The following is a 25,456-nucleotide window of genomic DNA, read 5'->3' as shown; positions in this document are numbered from 1 at the left end:
GACATAATGTAGCCACTCCCATGAGAAAAAGCTTTGATTTTCTTCACTAACTGATGTCAGTAAGATGCAGCACGGCCATAGCAGCAACAAGGGATTACCATTAAATGCCTTATAGAATGTATTTTTAAGTAATCACTTATATGGGAATTTTAATTTCACCTTTTTGGTGATGATAACTTGGACCAACTAAGATTAAAAGTCCTAATTTGGAAGATGGAGCCCAATACTTTCTTTAAAGTGACTATTTCCTATAATGAAGGATTTCTGAAAGAGTACTCCATATTCATTTAGTATCTACTTGATGATCTTATTTGAACAAATATACATATCATTTCAAGATTTTTATTTGCCTTCTGTGGAGGATGTAGGAGTAAATGGAACAAAGAAAAAGTATCAAAGAAAGAAAACTTATTTGTGTCTATTATTATGATTCTAATTATTAGTCTAATTTTGAGTCTTGTGATAATTTTCCCCAATACATGAGCTGTTCTAAGCTGCTTTTATACAGCATGTTGTATAAATAAAAACAATGTTAAAACAAAGGTTTTTGGAGAGATGCTAAAGACTATGAATTTCTCAATGTTTTTCTTGTTGATGAATATTTTGAAAAAAATTTATTATTTTCATCATAATCACTATACCTCACTTCAAATTATTTATGTAATTGCCTCAGCATTAAATCAAAGCACTGAGTGGAAGGTAGTTGAAAAATGGAGATGGTTAAAAATAAATCAAAGAATAATATATTAGATTAGTGTAAAACCAGTAATTTAGGCCCCTTGGCACGTTTCAGAAAGAACCCTTTAAACATTACTAATTGCAAAATAACTGGATTGCCCACCTGCCATCATCACAGAGGCTTCTTGTTGCTCTCAATTCTGGAAAAGGAAAAAAGTTGCAGCTGGTCCACCACTGAGTTTGGCTGGGACTCAAGCAGGCCTACTCTGCTTTGCCCTTTTGCAATTTGTCCATGAAGACAGAACTATGCAAAAATCTACCCTCAGCCAGGCACTGTGGCACATGCTTGTTATCCCAGCAGTTCCAGAGGAGGACCACGAATTCAAGGCAACAGCAAGGCACTAAGCAACTCAGTGAGACCCTCTCTTTAAATTAAATGCAAAATATGGCTGGGGACGAGGCCTAATGGCCAAGTTCCCCTGAGTTCAATCTCTGGTAAATGCTCCCCCTACACACACAAAAAAAAAGAAAAACAACCCTCTGTGTCTGAAGGTCACATTTGCAGCAAGGCACCTATGTCATGGTGGAGCACACACAATTTCAGGAATCAGAAGATACATGTTCAAGGCAACACTCAGACACCTATTTCCTACGATTGGATTTTAATTTCATCAGCTATGAGGAGAACATGATATTTACCTTTACACAGTTTTTGTAAGGAGCACTGAGCTAATATATATGAACTGAACTGACTTTTCCAAATCAAACTGTTATACCATGTAATTATTTATAAATAAGTCATCTCACTTCTAGGCATGGGAAACTGTGCAACTGAATGCCCAATGCTCATTGCTCCTTGTTCATTTGATGTCTATTTCTTCTGATGAAGTTCTAGTTCCTAGGTCTAGTTGATTTTTAGACCAGTTACCTATTTTTGCATTCTACAGCTTGCCTGACTTGTAATACGCTCCTGCATACTTCAAACCAAACTCCCTTGCCCAACTAATCTTCAAAAATGCAGAAAATGGGCCTAATGTGATTTATAAAGCTTTAAAAATGCTCAAAATGTATCTAAAATTGAAAGCATCTTCATGTAGGAAAGAGAAAGCAGATACCATTTGAACTTTTGAGACTTCTGAGAACCTCAGAAGAGTGGAGGGAGCAGAACCTGCACTCTCGAAGCTCTCCGGGTGAAGTTCAGTCTTCATTTACTGCTCATGCATATAAAATACAGGGTCAGTGTAGACCTAACTGCCTTATCTGCTTTATCCATGGAATGGGGGTTGAATTACTTACCTCAAAATATTATTTCAGGAGTCAAATGGGATCACATCTATAAAGAAAGATGTGCTTTCTATAGAGTTGATTATAAATATCAATTTCTGTTTTTCATATTTAAAAGAGAGCCATTATTCATTAACCCCTGGATTTTGGAAAGGACTTTGAATTTATTTACCATCAACTTACCTATGGTTACATAGAATAAAACTTAAAATGTTTTTCATGAGCTTATAAACTTATCTATGATAAAACTTAATCTAAATAAACCATATGGGATTTTAGTTAAGAGCAAACTATAAATTCTGATGGCTATTAACATAATTTAGTATATCTAATATTTTATACAATGTAATACTCTATAAAAAATATTTGTATGACAACATCTATACAATATATAGTATACATATTACATGTATATACTGTGTCTTTTAACACAAAAATCTTAATGAATGTGTGTTTCCATAACAGAATACCTGATGCTAGATAATGTATAAAGGAAAAAGGCTTATTTAGTTCATGACAATGGTGACTAGAAAGTCCATACATCATATTTCTTGGGTCCAGTTACAATACACGTGGTAGGGAAACAAAAAGGGAATGTACTATAACAGGAAGAGCAAGGTAGCAAGAGACTGGGTAAGAGCCTTTCATAACAACCAGTGGGAAAAATCTACTCCTACCAGACATTACCTACTTCCAGAAGACAGTATTAATGAACTCATGAGTATAGACCTCCCCACCAACCTTATTACCAAGCCCCTCCTCTTAAAGGTTCTACCACCTCCACATTGTCACTCTGGGACCAAACTTCTAACATATGAATCTTTGGGTTATAAAGCATATCCAAACAAAAGCAGTGGGGTAAAAGTATCATAAAGAGAAAAGCAATGAGAAGTTCAATTCAATGGAGACAAAAAATGTAGCTATAAACCATACATGATTTTGCAGTTGAATACAAGAATGAATCTATGGGAAATCAAATCAGTATGTTGATGAGACATCTGCTCACCTATGTTGATCATACTACTACTCATAATAACTAAGAAATGGAAGAACGTAAGTGTCCATAAACTGATGAATGAATAAGGAAAATGCAGTATATAAAGATATATTGCATATATTCCATTATTTATATATAGAGAGAGATATATAGATATAGATATAGATGTAGATATAGATATAGATATATATCATGCATGAAATGTAGAATCTGTAATGTAATGTTTGGAAAAGACCAAACAATGCATGATAAATTACAATTAGGAGTAAAAAGTTTTTTTTTACTGTTACACAGCAGAGTCACCAAGGAAAACAATAATGAACTGTACAGTTCAAAAGCTAGAAGAATTTTTTTTAATTTTCCATAAATAAATTATAAAAATTCGAAGAGGTAGATACGTTTAACCTGATCTAAGCATTATACAATGTATAGATGTATCAAAGCATTACATGTTACCCATGTTACCCATTAGTATGCATAATACTGCTTTTTATCCATTTGCTAAAAGTAAATTTAATTTAAAAATGGAAAACAAATTAATAATACTTGATAATTGTTTTTAAAATAAACTATTTTGAATCAAAAGGGAAGCTGAATTACTTGGACTTTTATGATGTTCTCTGTCTCAGTAAAAATATAAAAGATCAATGAATGTATTTGTAATGTAATTTGATTTTTAACTTGTCTAAGACAAATAAGTCAGTGAAAGAACAAAACCTCAAATTCAGATTCTCAAGTTCCATGTCCAACACCATCAAGAGACCTGCACACTCTTAACTCTTTTGCATCCTAAGTGTATCCAATTAATGTGATTCTCTCATTTCACTTTCCTTTTGCTTATCCATGTTTTCACACAGGCAACTATGGTGAAAGTGGAATGGAGGCTTTCAAAGATATGTCAGCCAAGGAAGGGATTTGCATTGCCCACTCTTACAAAATCTACAGCAACGCAGGGGAGCAGAGCTTCGACAAGTTGCTGAAAAAGCTCAGAAGTCACTTGCCCAAGGCACGGGTGGTGGCCTGCTTCTGTGAGGGCATGACAGTGAGAGGTCTACTGATGGCTATGAGACGCCTGGGTCTTGCAGGAGAATTTCTGCTTCTGGGCAGGTGAGTAACAATGAGAAAATCCACATACAGTTAATGCCATTGTTTTGGCAGCATGGTATCTTTTGATGCATGAGGACAGATGCTTTAGAATTTTAAGCTGTTCAGTGGAAGTAGAGCTTAAGTATCATAAAGTACCAGTACTGAAGAAAATCATGGAAAATAAATAGATAGGCCTTGTACAGATTAATAAAGATAAGAGGAATGAACACAGAGAGATGAGTCCTTACCTCCTCAAAAATATAACTAAATGAGATGGATTCTTAAGTGCCTAGGTTAATATCTTGAGAAATAAACACATATCAAACTTGTTTCTGTTCCTTTTGAGGTTGATTATGAGGACTATATAGGTTTAATATGTAATATAGAATAATAGGATTTGGGGTTAAAAATAAGGAATTACTTTAGAACTAATTTTTAAAACATTGGTAAATTAACTCAAAATTTCCATATTCCAAACATGTTTTTACCTTTTCAGATTGCCTTGTCTGCATTGTTACTAGGAGAGTGTTCTAAAACATTAACTTTTATAAGGATTGATATTAATATCCAGAAAGTTTACTTGATTGGCACAGGTCAGACCCTTACCTGCTAATATTGCTGAATCAGTGTATTAATCAAGTTCTCCAGAGAAACAATCAAAAGTGAATGTATACACACTTTATAATATACGTATGAGGTTTTTTTTATAAGGAATTAGGTCATATGTTTAAGGAGGCTGTGAATTCATAAGAACTGCAATTGGCAATCTAGAAATCTGGGAAAGCTGACATGTAGTTCAAGTCTGAGTAGAGGTTGAGGACTCCAAGAGCTGGCAGTGTTAAGTTTCAGTCTGAAAGCCACCAACCTCCAGACTCCAGAAGAACCAAAGTTTGACCCCAAATCCAAAGCCTGGGAAGGACCAATGTCCCAGCTGATGCAGTTACACAAAAACGGTTTCCTCTTACCCAACCCCTTCCTTCTGTTGAGGTTTCCAGTTGCTCAGATGAAGCACATCCACATGAAAAAGTATACTCTCAATCTACTGATTCAAATGGTTTTATCCAAAACACTTTCACAAACACAGGGATGATAATATTTGGCCATATATCTGAGCACCTGTGGCCCAATTGCTGCACAAAACTAACTGTTATGATACTTAAGTGGAATCTATAGTCTGAATGTGTGAATGAAACATTCACCCCTGAGATGCAACATCACGGTTTGTCAACAATGTGTAAGTTTCTACCATTCCACACTGTTTTAAGAGGTTACCATGCATCATATCATGAATTAAGAAGCAGCCAATTTAATGAATAGCAAAAGCCTTAGAAACCACTACCTTTCTTAATATTTCTGTCCACAGTAGAAACACATCTTATTTGCTATTGACTTTTGATGTCTTGTTAAAGAGAACATTCTTTATTTTCCAAATGCTTAACTGACCTTCTGTGGTCAAACTCAGCTCCTGCTTGAGACATTTTCTGACAGTCATTTTGTGTAACTAATTCTTTCTGTCTGATCTGATTGATGAGGCTATTTTGGTATGAGGTCATACATCCTTCATAAAAATGGTATTGAGTGAGGTTTCTTTTTCATCGATGTTATACATTTTGTCTAAAATTTTCCCTAGCTGGCAGGTGAAGCATCAGTTAGTTTCATACACACCAAGGATATACTCAGTGACAATATTCTCATTCCCAAATCTAGTGTTACCACTAGGGTTTAAACAACAGGAAAGATACTGGCATTAAGTATTTTATGATAGCAAGTTAAGAATTCTGCAGCTCCAATCTGCTGAAACTGTCAGTATTAAATGACAAGATTGGTAGTATTTACCAAAAAAATTGGTCTTTACTATATTTTCAATTTTCCATCTATGATTTTATTGCTGGCTATACCATAAAGTTAAAATTATATATTTAACGTATTTTAAAATTTATTCTTAATATACTAATAATGGGAAATGATCTCCAAATTATTTAATTCCTGCAAGAACAAATATAAAAATATAACCTTAGTTATATTTTTCAATCCCTTTATTGATTGGTTACATCATAGTTTACATTTGCACGCGCACTAGTTCATTTCATTTTTCAATATTTTTGTTAGAAAAGTCTTCTTTACTCTGAATTTTAAATATGACACTGCTATTTTCAACTCTTGGCTCATGTTCTTTTCTTTAAAAGTGGCATGTTTTACTCTTTCAGATATCTGAAAACCACAGTATGGTTCTAAGTTCCATTCAACTTATTTCTCAAACATTCCTACTTACTACAACCATCTTAGAGAGATGGTATTGTGGTTGTTAATGAAAATATTTTTCATAACCATTTATCAAATAGGACCACTTATCAAATGTTTTGTGCCAATTACTATGTTGAACACTTTACATACATCATCTCATTTAATCATTCATTTGAAAAGTATTGAGTGTCTCCCATGTGTTACACTGCTTATGTAATCAATGAATGAAACAGACAATAATTATTACTTTTATGGAGCTTACAGGTAGGAGGTAACAAATGCTATGAAAAAATACATCCAAGAAAAATCTGCATGATGTTTCATTTTATAGAAAAAGATTCTAAAGCTCAATAAATATTAAATAATAGTGCTATGGAAGAGAAAAGCAAAATTTAATAGTTGTAAGAAAAAAGTTAGAACATCTACCCTCTTTCATTATACAAATGAGAAGACTTAAACCCTCAAAATTTGGATGGCATACCTAGTCACATAATTTAAATTCCATGCCTCATAACCAAGTGATTTTCTTTTTTTTTTTTTTTGACATGTGAATTTTATTTTATTTTATTTTATTTTTGCCTTTATACATGTACTTTGTGGGGGGTTTTTTGCATTACAATTCTTAATACACATATATACCACAATTTGTCTATCTCTGTTTATATATAAAGTATGCCCCTGTGATTTTCTTTACTACCTATCTCCTGTAGAATAGAACATGTCAGGAGTTATAATTTGATAGCAAATTCCTGGTTCCATATTAGCCCCTGGGTCTTTGAAGTAGCAATCCTAGATAATTTTAATTTAAGTAAGTATTTTAATATCAAACTTCCCTTCAAAAAATTGTCATTTTACTCTGTAACTCCTCTTAGTTCTTTAAGATCATTTTGTTTACATATATTCTCCCAGTCTCTCTTGTCACCCCTTTTTTCTCCCAACTCTTGTATGAATGGTTCTGATGAACCATTTGAATTCTGAATCAATGGTATAATAAAAAAGGCCACTTCAGACTTCTCTAGAAGTTTCCATATTCTATTGATGTAGTTACTTATAAATTTCTCCAGCTGCCTTAGATCAGCCATGTTTAATAAGTCATTCAGCTAAAGTGTTTGTCAGGACTAAGACAACTCTGCTGCTAAGATAACTTCATCCATTATCACATCCAGCCATCTGTGCTCCACATCAATAGAACATTAGAGTGATGTGGACCTGGACACTGGGTCTTCCCATTTAAGGCCTGGGTATTCTGTCGTCTCATTACCAATAAAAATGCCTTATTCAGGTCCCTGAAATGGTCTTGTTAAACAATTTGGCCCTTATAGCAGGATGAGATCAATAATCTGAAAGAATACACTGCAGTCATTCTAGACATGGGAAAATATCATGTGAGATACATTGTTTATAATTTATACTTGTTTCCAAGCATGAACTTGGAACTTATTACTTTAACCATTCAAAGATAGGTTTGTTTGTCTATGGTTAACTACAATATAAGTCTGAATTAAGAGTCTCTGTTCAATAAAGATTATTACCAAGCCACGGAAGGAAATGTACTTAAATTTCAAAAGTTTTCTGGAATTTAGAGTAAAATCTCAATATTTTTCAAAATAGGAAAAATGAGAATTTATACTAATAGATATTTTACCTATCAAGTTAGAAATAATTGTTCTGTTAAAACTGTCATGGAAGTTATTATCCAGAAGTAGATATTATTATTTATCCTTGAACCACTAGAATATCTATCTATTCTAAATTAAACCATTTGAAAACAAGTATAGTTGTCTGCTAGACTATTCAGTGTCATGAAAATGCAGGGTGGGAAAAATTATTTTCATTGAGTTTCAAGTGGGGTGATGGAGAGGGCGGTCAGGAGGGAGTGACAGAGAAAGACAGTGTCTCATTTAATGCTTTAAAGTGTTGGACATGTCAAAACTTAAATACCCTATTTTATAGGGGAGAAAACAGAGATACAAAGAGATTAAGTGAGTAGATAAGATTAAGATTGCACTCACGCATTCAGAGAATCACCAGCAAGACTTTTAGCTACATAAATATTTCAACACTGTGATCAGCTCAGTTTCATTTTTGTGTTATTTCATTATCCTTTTAAATTAAAGAAACTAGTAAAATGCTTTGATAATTTTGGATATGTTCATGATAATTTTATAATACAAAAAGCCAACTATATCCCAATTTGAGTAGATTTTGTTTATCTGCTCATCTACATTTATGGTAAGGAGAATGTATTAGTCATATAATGTTCAGTGTCTGAGTAGCCGGTTACTTAGAAGTATCTGCCTCAGACCACTTACAACGCTCTCTAAACAATGAAGTTGAATCCAGAGAATATGAGGAGCTTGTGTAAAAGAAGTTTAAAGAGGAGAGTGGAACACAATATTGGGCTTTGTGGTATTTTGATATTTATTACTTTGTTAGCAAAGACTTTTTGTAGGAATGTGAATATGATAAATACAATTTTCCAAAATATAATGGTGGAGCGTAAAATATGAATTAGAAGAGGTAAGGTGGATGCAGGGGAACCAGTGTGCCAACATAAATGGAACTCCTGTAGACTAAGGATGGTGAAAATGTGGAAATCTAAGACTTATTTACTGAGTAGAAAATACATGGGAGCTGACAATGTGTTGGATATTGTGAGAGAGTGTGGAAAATATGTCCAGAATGATGCCTATGGTTTTGTGTTGTGTAAAATGCGAATGATAGTTATTTTATGGAGAAGAAGGTCATTGAAAAAGAATCAAGTAAAAACTGGAGGGCAGAAAATAGTTGAGTTTCGGATAAGTTTTGCACTTGTGTCAGTGTCCCAAGTTGTGCTTTTCAAACAAAAATAATAATAATAAGGAAGTAACTATACATGTGTCTGGAGCTCAAAGACAGACTTAAGCAATGAATAGAACTGAGTAAATGAACAGAGTATCTTTTTTATTAACTAAAGACATGGTTGCATAAAATTAAAAGAAAGGAAGTTTAAGAACTTACTTTGGGGGTCCTTGTCATTTATTGATTGTGGAAAATAGATGAACTGTGAAAAGGAGTAAAAAGGCAAATCCAGAGATGGAGGAGGAGAACCAAGAGTGTTGTGTCAACTGAGCCAATGGAAGAGAGAAAGCAGTGGTCAGCTGACTTTGGAAGATCAACAGTAAATGATAGTGAGACAGCCTTTTAGATTTATTGAGGTAGAGAAAGTTGGTGATTTAGTAAGACATGACTGAATGCAGAAATAACAGATTAAGAATAAAATGGCTGAGAAGTAGGAAGTGAGAAAATGAACCCATGAAATATACATCAGTGTTTTGGGAAGTTTAGCCAATAAGGAATGGAAAATTATGAACTATATCTTGAAGGATAAATGCTGTCAAGACAAAAGTACTGTGAAGGGGGTGATTAACCAGGGATTGACCCAGGGGTGCTTAACCACTAAGCCACACCCTCAACTCTTTTTTATATTTTATTGACAGACAGTTTTGCTGAATTGCTTAGGGCCTCTACTTGCTGAGGTTCTCTTTGCACTTGCATTAGTCTCCCAAGCTTCTAGGATTATAAGCATGTACCACCATGCCCAGCCAAGAGAAAAGTATTTTAATAGTATTTTATGTATTTCCAAATATGTAATTTATAATCATGAAAAATAATTTAAATGGTGAACCAAATTACTCACGAATAGCCATTATATTTCTGTATCTTCATCAGCACAGCATATTATTAAATTATTTGATAATCTTATAAATAAAATATTAACATAATATTTTAACAGTTTTATAAATGAGTCACCTTATAATCTTTTTCAATGTCAATAATTGATGCATATATATTTTTTCTAAAATCTATGCATTCATTACTCATATACTTAGTCCACTTTTTCTGTTTATTTTCCTGATTAATTTATTAAAAAGCTCATTATAAATTAAAGAAACTCATTCATTGACATCTTTAACATGTTCTTTCTCTTTGCATTTAATTTTGATCTTGCTTATGGTGATTTGAGAAATACCATACTCTACTTTTTAGATGTCTTTTTCAGTAACTCACTGGATTTGTATATTTGTATACTTCATTCACAGCAAGGGAGGTTTGTTTATTTACGTGGTCATTGAATTTTGGGCTGCAGGTAGGAAAAAGGATTAAGTTAATGAAAAGTGGCAGTCAATATTAGTGTGTGTAGGGGTTGACCCTGGGATGAGAAGTTATCAGTGGAGATGAGAAAACAAGAAGACTAATGCTGCTAATAAATGCTTTTCTGTATTACATTTTAAATATCACTTCATGTGTTATAAACAATGAGGAGAGAAAGATTTGACTACACTATATTAAAAATATTCTCAAAATAAAATCAAATTTAACCACTGTGCACATACTAACCCATTAAGTGCTGAAACAAATTATCACAATTAGGGGTTTAAACATTGATTAAACAGAAGTACAGGCTTCAAATTAAAAACTTAAAAAAAAGAATGAGTCATGGAAATTTATGTATATTAACTAATTAGAAGCCAATTATCTGATTTGTAACTAAATGGACTTCTTAATGCTGTCTCTAAATCCCAAGCCATGGGTGTACAGGGCCAAATGCCTTGGAGTAGTTTCCTGGATTAGACAGATGGTTCACAGAAAAACAACAGAACTCTTAAGTAGAGGAAACAGATCATTCCTCCAAAAGAAGAGGCAAATCACACTTGCTTAACCTCTTCCCTAGTCTCACCATGTCAGCCAGTCTGTCTCCCAGTAAGAAAGAAAGAGGTGGTAGAGAGAAGCTATGAGCTTTCATTCCATGTTTTTCCACTCCTGGAAATTGGAAACACCCCTATTGAAGTTTGAAGAGTACGATATTTCTTTCCTATCTCAAAGCAAAAATTAACTTGAATGTAGAGATGAAGAACTGAAACTCAGAGACATTACTTATTTCATCAAAGGCCACCAAGATCTCTAGTTGTGCAGCTGAATCTTAAATGACGTTGTTTACCTTGGAAGGTGCTATTACTCCAAAAAGAAAACAAACAAACATAAATGTCCAAAAGGAGAATAAGAGAACAGAGGTTCTGATGTTATCAGACCTAGGATTTCTATGTGTAAGATGTGAACAACCTACAATATTGTACTAACCTTTTGTACCTAACACTGGTGCTTTTGATAAGGGACAGACAGACTTGAGTGATGGGAACATCAGGTTAAGGAAATAATTCTATAAAATGGGCCCTAGATGCTGACCTCCACATGCTTTCACTATTAAAAAGTAATTTACTAGGCTGGGGATATAGCTCAGTTGGTAGAGTGCTTGCCTCACATGCACAAGGCCCTGGGTTCAATCCCCAGCACCACAAAAAAAAAAAAAAAAAAGCAATTTACTTGAAGTCCTGCCTGGTCAAAATCCATGGATATGTTACATTTGTCAGGAAACTACCTGCTATCTGCAGGCCCCTAAATGCTAACAAGTTTCCCTAAAAGAGGAGATTTCCATGACCCTTATAGAGAACAGATCCCAGAACTCCAGGAGATAAGGGTAATTTCCCCTAAGCAAATCTGTAGGAACAAGTTCTGGCTAGAACTGGTCAGTATGGGCCAAAGTAAACTAGAGTTGTCATGGCAGTATGGACTTCAAAGTCTGAGATCATCCTACTGTTGGTCAAAATTTAAGATATGAACATGGGCAAGACTCTTTGGAAATTTCCTTGGAACTCAAATAAAACTGGAGGACAGGAGAGCCATGTGTACCTCTCCTCTGTGAGGAGACCCAGTCTCTCCCTTGAGAGTATTCTCTTTCCCCTTTTTCCATCCCTTCTAATAAACTCATGCCTGTTATTATGAGTGAGATGTCTGAAATCTTTCTGATTTGTTGGAAAAAAATCTGGGATTAAAGGGGAGTCTTCATGCTGCCTCATTTTCCTGGAAGACCTCAGACCTGTATCACTTTGAAGACTTCTGCATCTCAAAAAGTTCTGGTAGCTTAGGGTAGATGACCTGTTTAAATAATTGGATGATAATAGTTATTTGTAGAGTGTTCTTTGTTTAGCAAACATTGTTCTATGTGATTTTTCTTTACATATTTACTGATTCTTTATAGCAATCATATTTGGAAATTATTATTCACTTCATTTTCTGGCTGAGGAAACTGCAGCAACTAATGACAATCAAGAGACAACTAATGTGCTCAAGATCCCACAGACAGTAGGTACCAGAGAGGATACTAGCTAGTAGCTTGTACTCTGAACCACTATGGTAAACCATCTGTGAATTATTGGCCATCCTTAAATTCAGAAATAAATTTGACTCTTACAGTATAAAATATTAAAATATTTTTTACTGTTGTTCAGGTATATATTCTTTAACAAAGGGAAATTTAATAATTCAAGGTTATTCTGAAAAGAGAGTTTTTTTATTTTTTATTTTTAAATAAGTAATATGAAACAATCTAACTTTCTGTAAACCAAAAATTTAGTGAGAATATATGAAGTGTTCAAAAGATATTACTGTTTTTGCAGGAAATGATCACAATAAAATTTAGGTTTAATAAATTAAAAAGCTTGAAGTTGAAAATACCCAGGGATAACCAAGGGCAAATATAGAATGTTATTCTTTACTAAAGCAGGTCACAGCCAGCTCTTCCCTTGTTTTGCAGAGAACTGATAAGTTCTCTGGTGGCATTCATAGAAAATGTGATAAAGTTTTACTGGGCACAGTCACGCTCATTTACATAATGTCCTTGGCTGCTTTAGGGCTACAATGGCCATACTGAATATCTGTAACAGAGACCATATATCCTCCGAAGACTAAAATATTTAATCTGATTTACTAAAAACTTTGCTTACTACTGATCCAGATGTTTTTCATCTCTGAATATGGCTCTGCCTCTTATACAGCTATGTTAAGAATTATGATTTCAACATTTATGCAGAATTAGTGGTGGTTTGCACATAAACTCTAGTTTTAATTCTTGAAGTTTAGGGGCTCCTGAGCATCACAGGTTCAGTGAGAGGAGAGTTAGTTGGGAGTGAGGAGTACAGGTTTGAATGCTGAGTTTGTCAGTGCAGAAGAAATGAAGAACAAAAAAGGACTTTTTTTTTTTAATTCATCATCCTAGAACATAATGTTCAAAGCAATTGGAAGAGAAGATGCATTTTGAAATATCTCCTTATTCATCCCCAAGTGATTTAATTTTATCTAAAATAAAAGAATGTGCTAAGTATAATAAGGAATGTACTCTTTGTGTATATATATTAGTCTTTCTAATAAAGTTATTTTTATTCCTCTCATTTGTTAAAGTGGACTGATGACATGGATTAAAAATACTTCATTTTTTTCTCCTCTATCCATCTCCCCTGTTTTCATTTTTTTTCTAAAACACATATTTAATTGTATTATCCTTCTGAAAAATAATTTTAGCTCACTTTCTTTGCTGTTGTATTCAACTCCATAATTTGTCATTCAGTGTCCTTTAACATATGGCTTGAATCTGCCAATAATTTCCTGTTAAACTTAGAGGTGAAATATTTAAAACACTTAACAACAAGTCCATGGGTTCAATCTCATCTCATCCACTTTGAGCAGCTGATTCTTCATTTGTCCCAAAACAAAGCCTTGCATAGGAAGACAGATATAATAGATTTGAAGAAAATTAAAATGTGAAAGTTCTAGAGACTTCTGTGAAATATGAGCATCATGTAACGTGAGTTATTTGAGACATAAATGAGGTTCAGACTATGAAAATGAAGACTGACTGGAGGAGTGCCAAGTGAGAAACCAGGAGTTGGCCAGGGAGGGAGGTCCAGTAAAACAGAGGGCAATGCCACAATAGACATTGAATTTGAAGGTACATAGGAGTTTCTGTGTTTTTAATGGTCATATGTCCTCCCTCTTTAAACAAACAAACAAATAAACATTTGTTATTTCTACAAGTCTTTCATTCAGCCTGAGGAGAGATTGTTAATTTTTTTTAAAAAATCCATTACAAATAGACTTTTAATCCCTACAATAGAATCTTAGCTCTAATGATACATAAAAAAAAATAAATGTATCTACCTTTAGCACAGTAGTCTTAAGAGATTGTGATAGCCTGGCAACTTCATTTTTACATTATTTACAGTTTCTATAGTAGACTGAATGATATAGCCAAATAACCAAAAAGGTCAATGGTTAACACTCTTCTGGGAAAAAATTTACTTTTAAAACTATACAATCTTATTATTTCCAAGTAGACAAGGTTATTTTAGTGTTGTGTTTTTAAAGTTTACTTTAGGATTTATTTCTGTGCATTCTGAATCAATGTCACAACTATAACGGTACCAGTACATTGTATCTAGTTAGTGCTTTAAAGATTACAGAATGCTTTTATGGGCATTATGGCATTTAATCCTACTTGTCCAGCAAATGCATGACAGTCCAGATGGCTGAAATGGACATTAGTCATCCAAATAGTTAGACTAGTGGCTACCAAATGCAGGTCTGTAGGCCCTTGGAAGGGTTAATGAAAGGAGTAAAAATAAATAAACAAGCCACAGAATTATTTGTATAAGGAATTATTTACAATACTTATGTGTCTATGTGTTTATAGTAGTTGTTTAATGGGTTTATTTAGATAAGGATTTTCTCATTTATTTATTCCTTTAACAAGTATCGATTTGGTTACTCTGTTGCAGGCACTTTACACTGAATACAATATGGTAAAAAACACTAATTTAGTAAGGTCTAAATAAAATAATAAATAGGTGACAAATATTTAGTTCTAAAGCTTGATAAATAAGTATAATGAAGAAGCTATTTTTGAAGGTAAAATACTTTCTGATATTAAATGATAGCAATTTATGGTAACTTGCTTTGTTAAAAAAATAAAATAAAATGGGCAGAATAAGAAATTGAATCACCAGTGCTCTGTTGGCCTTAAAATTACTTTGTAACTGTAATATTTTTAGTGATCCACCATGCAAGCCTTCCCTTATTTGTATGTATACTTTTAAGGATGCTATTTCAAAGGGAGAAGTGATGAATTTGAAAACCAGCTTAACACCCACAGTGAGACTCCTCTGTCTACTCTACATGAAAGTGATAACATCTTCCTACAGAGCAAAGTAACTGTTCAACAGATACAATGTATTTTATTTGTAAATAAAAAATGTACAGTTTTGTTAAAATATTACATTAGTGCTTGAGCATGCAGTGTGTTATCAGGTGAAATAAAATAAGAATGACTGAAAATATCAAAGAAAATAGGGTTATTTGTACTACCATCCAAGTCAACTTATATTCTCTCAATATTCCTTCAGAAATATACAGTGCTAATCTTTCTTATGAGAAGAGCCAGTATTTTCCTAAATTTATCTTAATTCCAAAACCTGTAATCTTTTGAGACCAACTTGTCTCTCTCTTTCGTATTTTGAGTGACTTACTCATACTTATAGCACAAGGCAGCTTTTGTATGTGTCCAGTATTCATTGTAATTGTACCAACTTGTGATTCATATTGTCAATTTCATTTGCCAACATCATTAGAATATTATGAGAGAGACCCACAACTGTATTTTGAATGATATCCATTCCTTCATCTTGATAAATGTCATAGAAAATGTTGACTTGCTAATTTAAGGCAACATTCATTTCTCAATTAATATAATTAAGATGACAGAGTATAAACAGGGAAACAAGACTGCTTCTGGTCTTCTTGAATGAACTGTGCTAGTACGAATACAGTGCCTCTGGAGGAAAAAAAAATAGGAAGGTAACTGATAATATGGGCGAAACAGCAAAATTTTTTCAGCCTTATTTGGGTGGTGTTTACCTTGTTATCAACTGGCAGACATGAAAGGAGGAACACTCAGCAATAAATAAGAACAAATCTTCAGCAAAGGATTCAAGACTCATCTTACTTGATCTTTATCTTGTTAACTGAAACAACTCTGATGACCCTGAAAGTAAATTTAATAGCCAACAGGCAGGTAATAAAAATAAAAAGCAATGCTTTATTCTGTCATTTATTTTTTAAAAAATGTAGTTACACTCATGAGAAGGTATACAGCTAAACAAATGGTTCCTAAGTCTACCCTGTATAGAACTTTGTAAATTACCAGACAATACAGAATAAGATATATATGAAATGTATCTCATGCTTGCATAGAGGACTGTGATATTTTACTGGAAGTAAAACATAAGACAAACGAAAACCTGAGACTGATTGGAATAAGGGTAATTAATATGAGATAGTTAAAGTGGGATGACATAGTGAGATTAAATGAAAAGTAAAATTAGTCCTTTTTTTTCTTCTAGAATGTAGCTTCTGATAAAGAAACAGGTTTAAATAACAGATAAAGACAAGTTTTAGGATTATTTGTGGACCGTATCTAGCCATGATATTTCGTTAGCTGTTAACACTAAATTTAGTAATTGGGTGTTACTAAGCTTAGTGTGGTTCTGAAATATTCTTAGTCTTGAACTCAAATACCTTAATTAACTACAAGAGGAGGGTAAAGGAGGGGACTGGGGGTTAGCAATGATGGTGGAATGTGATGGACATCATTATCCAAGTACACGTATGAAGACATGAATTGGTGTGAACATACTTTATATACAGAGATATGAAAAACTGTGTTCTATATGTGTAATAACAATTGTAATTCATTCTGCTGTCATTTATTTAAAAAATAAAATCAATAAAAAATAAATTGCTTATAAATTTAAAACAATGTCAGTTTAACATATACCTACAGACCCACCCAAACACACATGAGGATGCTAGTTAGCAATTTAGAGGTTTCAAATAAATCATAGTTCTTGTACATAGGTTGTTAGGAGAAGGGAACTCACATAGTGATCCAAAGGAACAGAAGGATCTTTCTGTATAATTTATCTCTGTGGTTAGAGACATGTTACCCAAACTGCTAATATTTTCAATCCTTCTCCTGCACCACAACAGAATTTTCTGTGGAACCCTTAAAAACCAATCAGAACAACAAGGGCAGATTGAACTGTGGCATTTAATTTCATTTTATCCTGAATATCCAAATTGAATAAAGGGATTTTTTTCCCCTCTTAAATCACATGAAATGAAAAGTTTGAAGAGATGATACTAACATAAATTTTAAAATGCATAAGTGGTAAGTGATTTAGAAAGTAAACTGAATTTTCAACAAAAGCAACCCAATGTGCAATACAGAACTCTCCAAGTTCAGAAATATGTGCTGACATTAACCTCTGCAAGCTGGAATGGATAGTAGGCTACAGCAAGCAAGAATAGTTAGAAATTAGTTTAAGCATTGAACACTCCCAGAATCACAATTATCTAGCTGAAGAGTTTATATTTGTTCACAGTACAGCAAAAAAGAGAAAAGCTCTGTATTGAAGGTCCCAAAGCCAGTTGAGTTGTAGGTCATTATCCTAAAATGGGGAATTAAGCAAGGGTTTACACAACAAATGTGGACAGTCACTGTCCTCTTCTCCAGTAGGATTCTAGAATTCAGTCGAGTCATTTTCTTTACTTAGGAGATTGGAATTAACTTTTTCCCTGATACAGGAGACCAGCCCAACATCACTGATGGCTGAAGAAAATAGCCCAATCAGGATTTCCTGATGTGAATCACAGAAGACAGGCCCCAGTCATGGGCAGAGTCTACACTCTTTAAGAACCAGCATTAAATATAAAGAGATCATTGTACATCACTATGCATCTGAGAAATCCACTAATGGAAGACAGCTCAAAATCAACAAATCTAAAAGGTGTTTGGAGAGTACCAGCTAAATGAAAATCTAAAGAACTAGAAGTAATATTTTCAAATATATAACAGAAGATACTGTGTCTTGAAGAGAGAGAAGCAAAAATGAAGATGATAAGGAAAAGATTCAAAATACAACTTAGAAAATGAAACATTTTCTACAGATGTGTATATATGAGGCAAAAAATTTAGTAAATATATGAGTGAATAACAAAAAGGCACAGGAATGATACATAGGAGAAAAAAATATAATAGTTGATTCAGGATGCCCAAACATTTGAATGAGAAACATTGTGAAAGAATACAGAAAATGAATGAAATAAATGTTTAAGCCATATTTTACAAAACTTCCTAGACATGAAAAATATGAATTTCAAAATTTCAAGACTGAAATGGCCCTCTGAATACCTGGTTATGTCACAATACCACTATATTGAGGTATATTTTTATCAAATTTTAGAAAACCAGGGAAATATATACCAAGTTTCCTGAGAGGTGGAGAGAGAGAGATAGTGACAGACAGACACAGGAGGAAAGATAGAGACAGAAATAGACAAAAATAGAAAACATTATCACTGAGGGAAAGAAATTAAAATTTAAAGGGGAATATGCATCACATTCATGAATTGGAAGATTAAATGTTGTTAAGATGTCAATTTTATTCAGTTTTGTCTGCTGCCACACTTCCTCACATGGGCCACCTGAACTGAATTTGTTTGACTTTTCTAAACATTCCAACCTTTTCTCTGTCTCAGTGTTTGCACATCTTTCAGTCCAAATTCTCTTCTTACATTTCTTAGCTCAGCTAATTCCTACTCACCCATCATGTACTGGTATAGATGTTACTTCTCCAGTGAAATCCTTCTTATTACCAAAATAACTTTACCTCTGTTACATTATCCTATATTTTAATCATTGCATTTATGAAGTTAGTAATTAAATATCAACTGGCATTTTTATCTGTATTGTGTCCACCTTATTCACGAGATCCTAAGTTCAACTACATGTAGTACAGGGGTGAAGGCACAATAAGTTACCTATAAGATTGTGAGTCCTCTTTCTTCAAATTATCTATTAATTCAATTCTATTTCCAGTGAAAATTCATTCCCTGGGGATATAGATTACATCTATGTTTTGACCATTGTATTCTCAATGTTTGAAATTCAGTAGTTGCTCACCAAATATGTTATATGAAGTCACTTGATTTGATCCAAATAACAATCTGAGAGAGGGAGTATCATTTCTTACTTCAGAGGAGTGAAAACTTCCATTGAAATGATCTTTCCTAACAGTTATTGATGAGCAAGCTTCTCTGTAAAACATCGGATCCAAGTTGTTTCATAATAAAATTCAGGTAGCAAATCAGGGTATCTATTATTCACTGACTCAGTCTTTACCTGGTAAAGTAAAATCTTTATTTTAGACCTATCCTTTGTATCTTGGAGAGAAGGGACAAACAAGTTCTGAGGGGAAAAGTGATAGATTTTGTGGGAAAATGCTAAGATCACTACCTGCAGACCACACCTCTCTATCTACTGCTGTTCCAAGATCAAAACTGAACACTCCTACTGCCCTAGAATTTTATCATCAGTTGTCTTGGTTAATCTAACTCCTTCTATCTTTTAAATACTCCCAAAAGTCCAAGTCTTCTCATGTCAAGCCTATTGCATTCCTTAAAAGTACCACAATTCCTCTAATTCTACCTATTTGGGCAGCAGAGGCAATCAGACCTTGCTCACTCTTGCTTCCATTGTTATTTTAACTTCACTGTTGTCCAGAGCGCATAACATAGTTCAAGGATCTTTTGATGTTGTAATTCTCTGTGGCTTGAGAACCATCTGAAAACACAGTTGACAAGCTGAAGTCATTTCTTTCCAAGATGAACTTCATCCTGAAGGCGATGGGAGTTTTGAGAGACATCAAGCAGGAAAAATGCAAGAGCAAGGTTTGTATCTGATGGTTTATTCCAAGAGTAGTTTGGAAGCAGATCTAAAGTAAAGCTAGAATAGATCTTGGGAAGATCACCTGGAGTATCACTGTGATAATTCATGAAAATGCTGTTTAGAATTAAAGTAAAATAGTGTTGGAAAAGAAGCAGAGAGACAAACTAAGGATCTGGTTTACACATCATTGCAGGAGGTGGCAGTGAAAGTTCAGCTTCTTTTTGTCTTGGCTACTTGCTCAGGCAGGAAACATTTTATACCACTCTCTCCCCAAGCCATATTTTTCTTTTTCTTTTTGGTTCCTCAGGAAAACTTCTAAAGATGCAAAGAACTCAAGAGAAGTTATGAACCACTTTTAAATAAGAAACAGGAGGTCAGTGGATAGATAAAAGAAGCCCAAATTCTATGCTTTTGCTTCTATTTGATGACTTGCTTTCAGAAACTTAGAGCACCTATTTACAGATGGATTCTAGAGACAGATGCTTAATTATCTCATTACTTCTGGCCACTTTAACACTGATGTAGTGACCTTTTGGAAGCTCAGCTCAAGTCATCGGATCATTACTTTTACTGACAAACTTCCTGACTTTTGTGCTGCATATTTGCAGGCAGTACCCCACATGTGTATATTTTTTCTCAAAATGAGATCTTACATGTCTGAATTAAAGATACCTTTTCCTTCCTTATAAATCTAAATATTCTAGGGTTTAAAGAAAAAAGACAATAGGACCAATTTTGTGCCTTTTGGCTTCTTCATATTGCAGAAAAGTCATTTTCTTAGGGTATACTGTATTTTCTAATAAGAGTAAATGCTTAGGAATACATGCCTCCAAAGAATATACCCAGAAAAGCTTCATTCTGTTCAGCAAGGAGAGTCAGATAGTGAGGGAACAGTATGTAGTGGGAAAAGAATTTGTTAAGGGTCAAACATACGCATGTTATTTCCTTTAACTTTCCTTAACAAATAGAAAGTTACAGTTTATTTTCTACACTTTTATGAATGAATAAGTCAATACTCAGAAGGCCAGGTTACTTGTCCAATATTGCAAGGTAAGAGTAAGTTTAAAAATGACAGTTTTTCAAACCCCAAAGTTTTTTTTTTTTTTTCCTAATATTTCTATACAAAGGAATCTATTGACCAGTGAATGCCTAATTTTCAAAGGGCAAGGTTATGGAGAGGCAAGGATAAAAATAATAGAAAAATAAGTTTCACTGGTTATATTATCTTATTTTTAAAAATTTGTTTGGGGGATGAGGATGTGGCTCAAGAGGTAACAGGTAACGCGCTCGCCTGGCATGTGCAGGGCACTGGGTTCAATCCTCAGCACCACATAAAAATAAAATAAAGATGTTGTGTCCACCAAAAACTGAAAAATAAATATTAAAAAATTCTCTCTCTCTCTCTCTCTCTCTTTAAAAAAAAATTATTTGGGGGTATTAGGAAGGAATTATGTCATTTACAAGAATCCAATGGATTCACTAAGAATGACTTACATAAAATAAACTTCTTTCTATTTTAATCAGAATTAATGGCAAATCATAAAATTCCATTATCAAAATGAATTCCTTCATTCTTTCTTTAAAAAAAATGACTATTGAGATACCAAATTTAGCAAAATTCTGGCAAAAATCTCTGCAATTTTCTTTTAGGGTGACACAAAAATGTGAGTTTAGATGAATTGACAGCTTAATGTGAATTTAGATCAATTCTATACTTAAATAATGTGTAAACATGAATATAAATTTTAAAAGATGTTTTCAGAGGCATATCTACAGCACAATCTGGTGCATCTGTAAACTTATGTAGTCATTTACGGTTGACAAAGTAGTTTGTCAAATTTTGATGCATTATCTGTGCTCCAGAGGAGAAAACTAGGGCTCATGTTGTTAAGAGATTTATCCAAGGTCATGAGCTCAGAAATGGAGGCATCAAGCCACAAAACTTGTTATTTTGATTCTGAGATCTATGCTCTTTCCACTCTACCGGGACTGTCTATCTGTCCTTGGAAACATTTATTCAGTGATTTGTAGGAAATCATGGAAGTGTTAATTTTCAAATTTGTCCTTCACACAGAGCCAGAAGTTTCACTCTGTGACTCATATAACAGAATCAAAATTTAAAAGAAAAAAAAATTAATGACTTGACTACAAAGTTAAGCATAAGTAGAAAGTTGCAATTTCATCGAGATAGATATAAATCACATGAATAGGCCTAATTAATAGATTCAATGACTTTGGGCTTTCTTTCTAACTGTATGAAGCTTTCAAGTTTACAAAATAATGCATGCCATTTTAAAATTTCCTTTGCCTTTGTGTAAACATTTACCTTTGAAATTTTGTGCTGATTTTATTGAATCTATATATAAGAAACCTTGATTGAGAGACATGTAACATGATTATGAGTCAGCTTTATTCTTCAAGTGAACTGATTTATTAGAACACTTTTGAGAATAATCAGCTTGATGAAGAGTGACTTAGGTTTTGCTCTAATGAGCTAGTTGTGTTTTAAGTGTGTTTCCCAAGGGTCCTTATTGTGGAGACTTAGTTCCTAATGTGGCAGGGTTGGGAGGTAGAGGGACATGAAAGAAGTGGGGCCTAATTGGAGGTGGCCTAGGCATTGGGGTGCTGCCCATAGAAGCAACTGAGGTACTTTTCATGGAACCCTGAGTCAGTTCTTGAGAACCTTGAGAACGGTAGTTTTTTATTAGCAGCCCCTTCTCTCTGGCTTCCTATCTGTCCCTGACGGTTGCTTGTTCTCACATGCACTCACTCCACTGTGATGTCAATCACAACAAGAGCTGCACCAGAACCAGGCTGAAGCTGACACCATGCCCTTGGAATCTCCAGATCTGTGAATGAACTAAATAAACCTCTTTCCTTTATTGTTATCCAGTCTCAAGTATTTCATCACAGAAACTGAAAATAGAATAATTCAGGTTTGAATAATGTCTACTATATACATACTGTATAGATATATTGTTCTATACCTTGCAGAACAATAATGCCAGTGTAATAGATGTTAAACAACAAGAGAAAAGTACATAAATATCAAGTAGCCCTACATTTATAAGTCTAGTCTTACCACCAGAAAGGGCATGCCTTATTAACATTTGAAAGAAGCATGCATCATTCTATTTTGCCAAGCTGGCCCAATTACTCATTATTTACACTGAGCCAGCAGATAGTATATCATTTATAAACTTTCTAAATATATGCCGGCTGTATACACATACCTGAGGCATTTGCAGAATGTTCAGAAACTCATAACTTTTCTGTCCTAATCTTGATACAACCTATTGCTGAATAAGGCCAGTGATCATTCTTACAATGCAGGTACATTGCTTTGTTATTGGTTATGTTTTTATTTCAAAATTATCTTAGTATTCAAACTAGAAAGAAAGTGAGATTTTGGTCAGTTTAGGTAACTTAAATGCCAGCCAACAACCTTCTCAGTATCTTATAAGTGTTCTGTGAGTTCTCACTAACTTGTAAATGACCATGACTATAGGAGTCAAACAAGCAGACTTAAGGAATCAATATGGCTGGTTGGTAAAGGAGAGACTTCAGAGTCCAACACAGCTGAGTTTGGTTCTTAGCACTTGGATTATGGGTTTGAGATCTCAGGAAAGTTACTTAACTTATTTGAACATCATTTTACTTGCACATAATAATAGTTATCAACTAATGTCTCATGGGAGGAATAGAGACAAAATATAAAGACTTAAATAGACCTCACAAAGTAGGCACCCAATAACTTGATAAATATTTCAATATTATTGTCTCTCCCTCAAGAAGCTTGCAATTTGTTTCCCAATACATTTTATCACAAAGTGATCTTTTGTTGCTGTTGTCGTTGTTGGTTAGTTGCTTGCTTGGTTGGTTGATTTGTGGATAATGAAAATACCTTTAATTAACTCATGTTATTTTTAAAAACATTAGTCAAAGAAATTAGAACTCAATGTAGAAATTGAAATTTGATAAAATTTTAGTAGTTTTTTGAGTTGATATCACATGATGATAATAAACTAAAAATTCACTGTTCGGGGTTTGGAATTTTTTCAAATACACTTAAAAATGAGGCAGGTCACAAGTTAAGGTCACAAAGCAAAAAATTCTTGCAGAAAAAGTATGGACAAATGTAGGAAAAAATTAAGTTTAGTAGTGTCTCTTATTCAATTTTAAGGGGAATTCTATTATTTTAGATTTTTAAATTCTTTTTAGTTATACATACATTAGGATTCATTTGTACATAATTATAAAAGTATGAAACATAATTTGTTCTAATTTAGTCTCCAGTACTTCCTATTTTCTTCCCTCTTCACTCCCCCTCTTTCCTTCCCTCTACTGATTTTTCTGTTATTTACTTATAGTTTTTTTTTTTTTAATTAGTGCCTTGTGGATGTACATGATGGTGAGATTCTCTATAGTATATTTACACATGTACATAGGAAAGTTAGGTCAGAGTCATTCTACTGTTATGTCCTTTTCTTGTCCCTCCTCCTTTCATATCAGTCCCCTTCCTCTACTCCATAAACTTTCTTCTGTTTTGATCGAATCCCCCCACACTTTTCTTTTCCCCTTATTTTGTACTAACTTCCACATATCAAAGACAACTTTTGAAATTTGACTCTCTGGGTCTGGCTTATTTCACTGAGCATGATAATCTCCAATTCCATCAATTTACTGGAAAATACCATAGTTTCATTCTTTTTGATGACTGGGTAATAAGCCATGGTGAATGTATGACACATTTTCTTTATCCATTAATTTATGGAAGAGAACCTAGGTTGATTCCATAGTTTAACTATTGTGAATTGTGCTGCTATAAATATTGATGTGGCTGTGTTATTGTAGTATACTGGTTTTAGGTCTTTTGGATATATATCAAGGAGTAGATGGCTGAGTCATGTAGCGGTTCCAATCCTAGATTTATGAGGAATCTCCATAAAGCTTTCCATAGTAGGTGCACTAATTTTCAGTCCCACCAGCAATGTGTGAGTGTACTTTTGCTCCCAAATTCTCACCAATACTTGTTATTATTTATTTTCTTGATTATTGCCTTTCTGACTGGAGTGAGGTGAAATTTCATCTAATTGTTAGAGATGTTGAACTTTTTTTTTTCTTGTATTTGGTGGCTTTTGAAAGCAGTTTAGTTATTTTGCCTATCTATTACTATTAGTTGGGCTATTTCTTTTTGTTTGTTGGGTTTTTCATTTTTCTTTTTAGTTCTTCATATATTCTGGATATTAATTCCTTGAAGAACAGGCAGCAAATATCTTCTCCACTCTGTAGGCTCTTCTTTCATGCTCTTGTTTCCTTTACTGTTCAGAAGCCTTTTGATACTACCCCACCCACTGATTTTTTTTTTTTTCATTTTATTTCTGTGCTTCAGGAGACTTGTTAAGGAAGTAGATTCTGTGCTAAAATGTTGGAATGCTGAACCTACATTTTCTTCTAGCAGTTTCAGAGTTTGTGGTCTAATTCTTAGATCTTCAATCCACTTTGAGTTG

At 33.7% G+C, this 25,456-nt stretch overlaps 1 protein-coding gene across 3 annotated transcripts in view; it reads left to right on the top strand.

The window, feature by feature from the left end:
• The window catches only part of Grm5 (glutamate metabotropic receptor 5), a 428,521-nt gene that overhangs the window by 149,349 nt on the left and 253,716 nt on the right, over positions 1 to 25,456 (top strand). For all 3 annotated transcript variants that reach the window (XM_071616595.1, XM_071616594.1, XM_027942484.3), the window contains exon 2: positions 3,817 to 4,066. In XM_071616595.1, coding sequence (XP_071472696.1) covers positions 3,817 to 4,066 — 250 coding nt within the window. The remainder of the gene's footprint in view (positions 1 to 3,816; positions 4,067 to 25,456) is intronic.

The sequence above is a fragment of the Marmota flaviventris genome, chromosome 9, assembly GCF_047511675.1.
Source record: "Marmota flaviventris isolate mMarFla1 chromosome 9, mMarFla1.hap1, whole genome shotgun sequence".
Classification (NCBI taxonomy): Eukaryota; Metazoa; Chordata; class Mammalia; order Rodentia; family Sciuridae; genus Marmota; species Marmota flaviventris.
The sequence above is the reverse complement of the archived record's forward strand: the minus strand, read 5'-3'. Positions and strand labels throughout refer to the sequence as shown.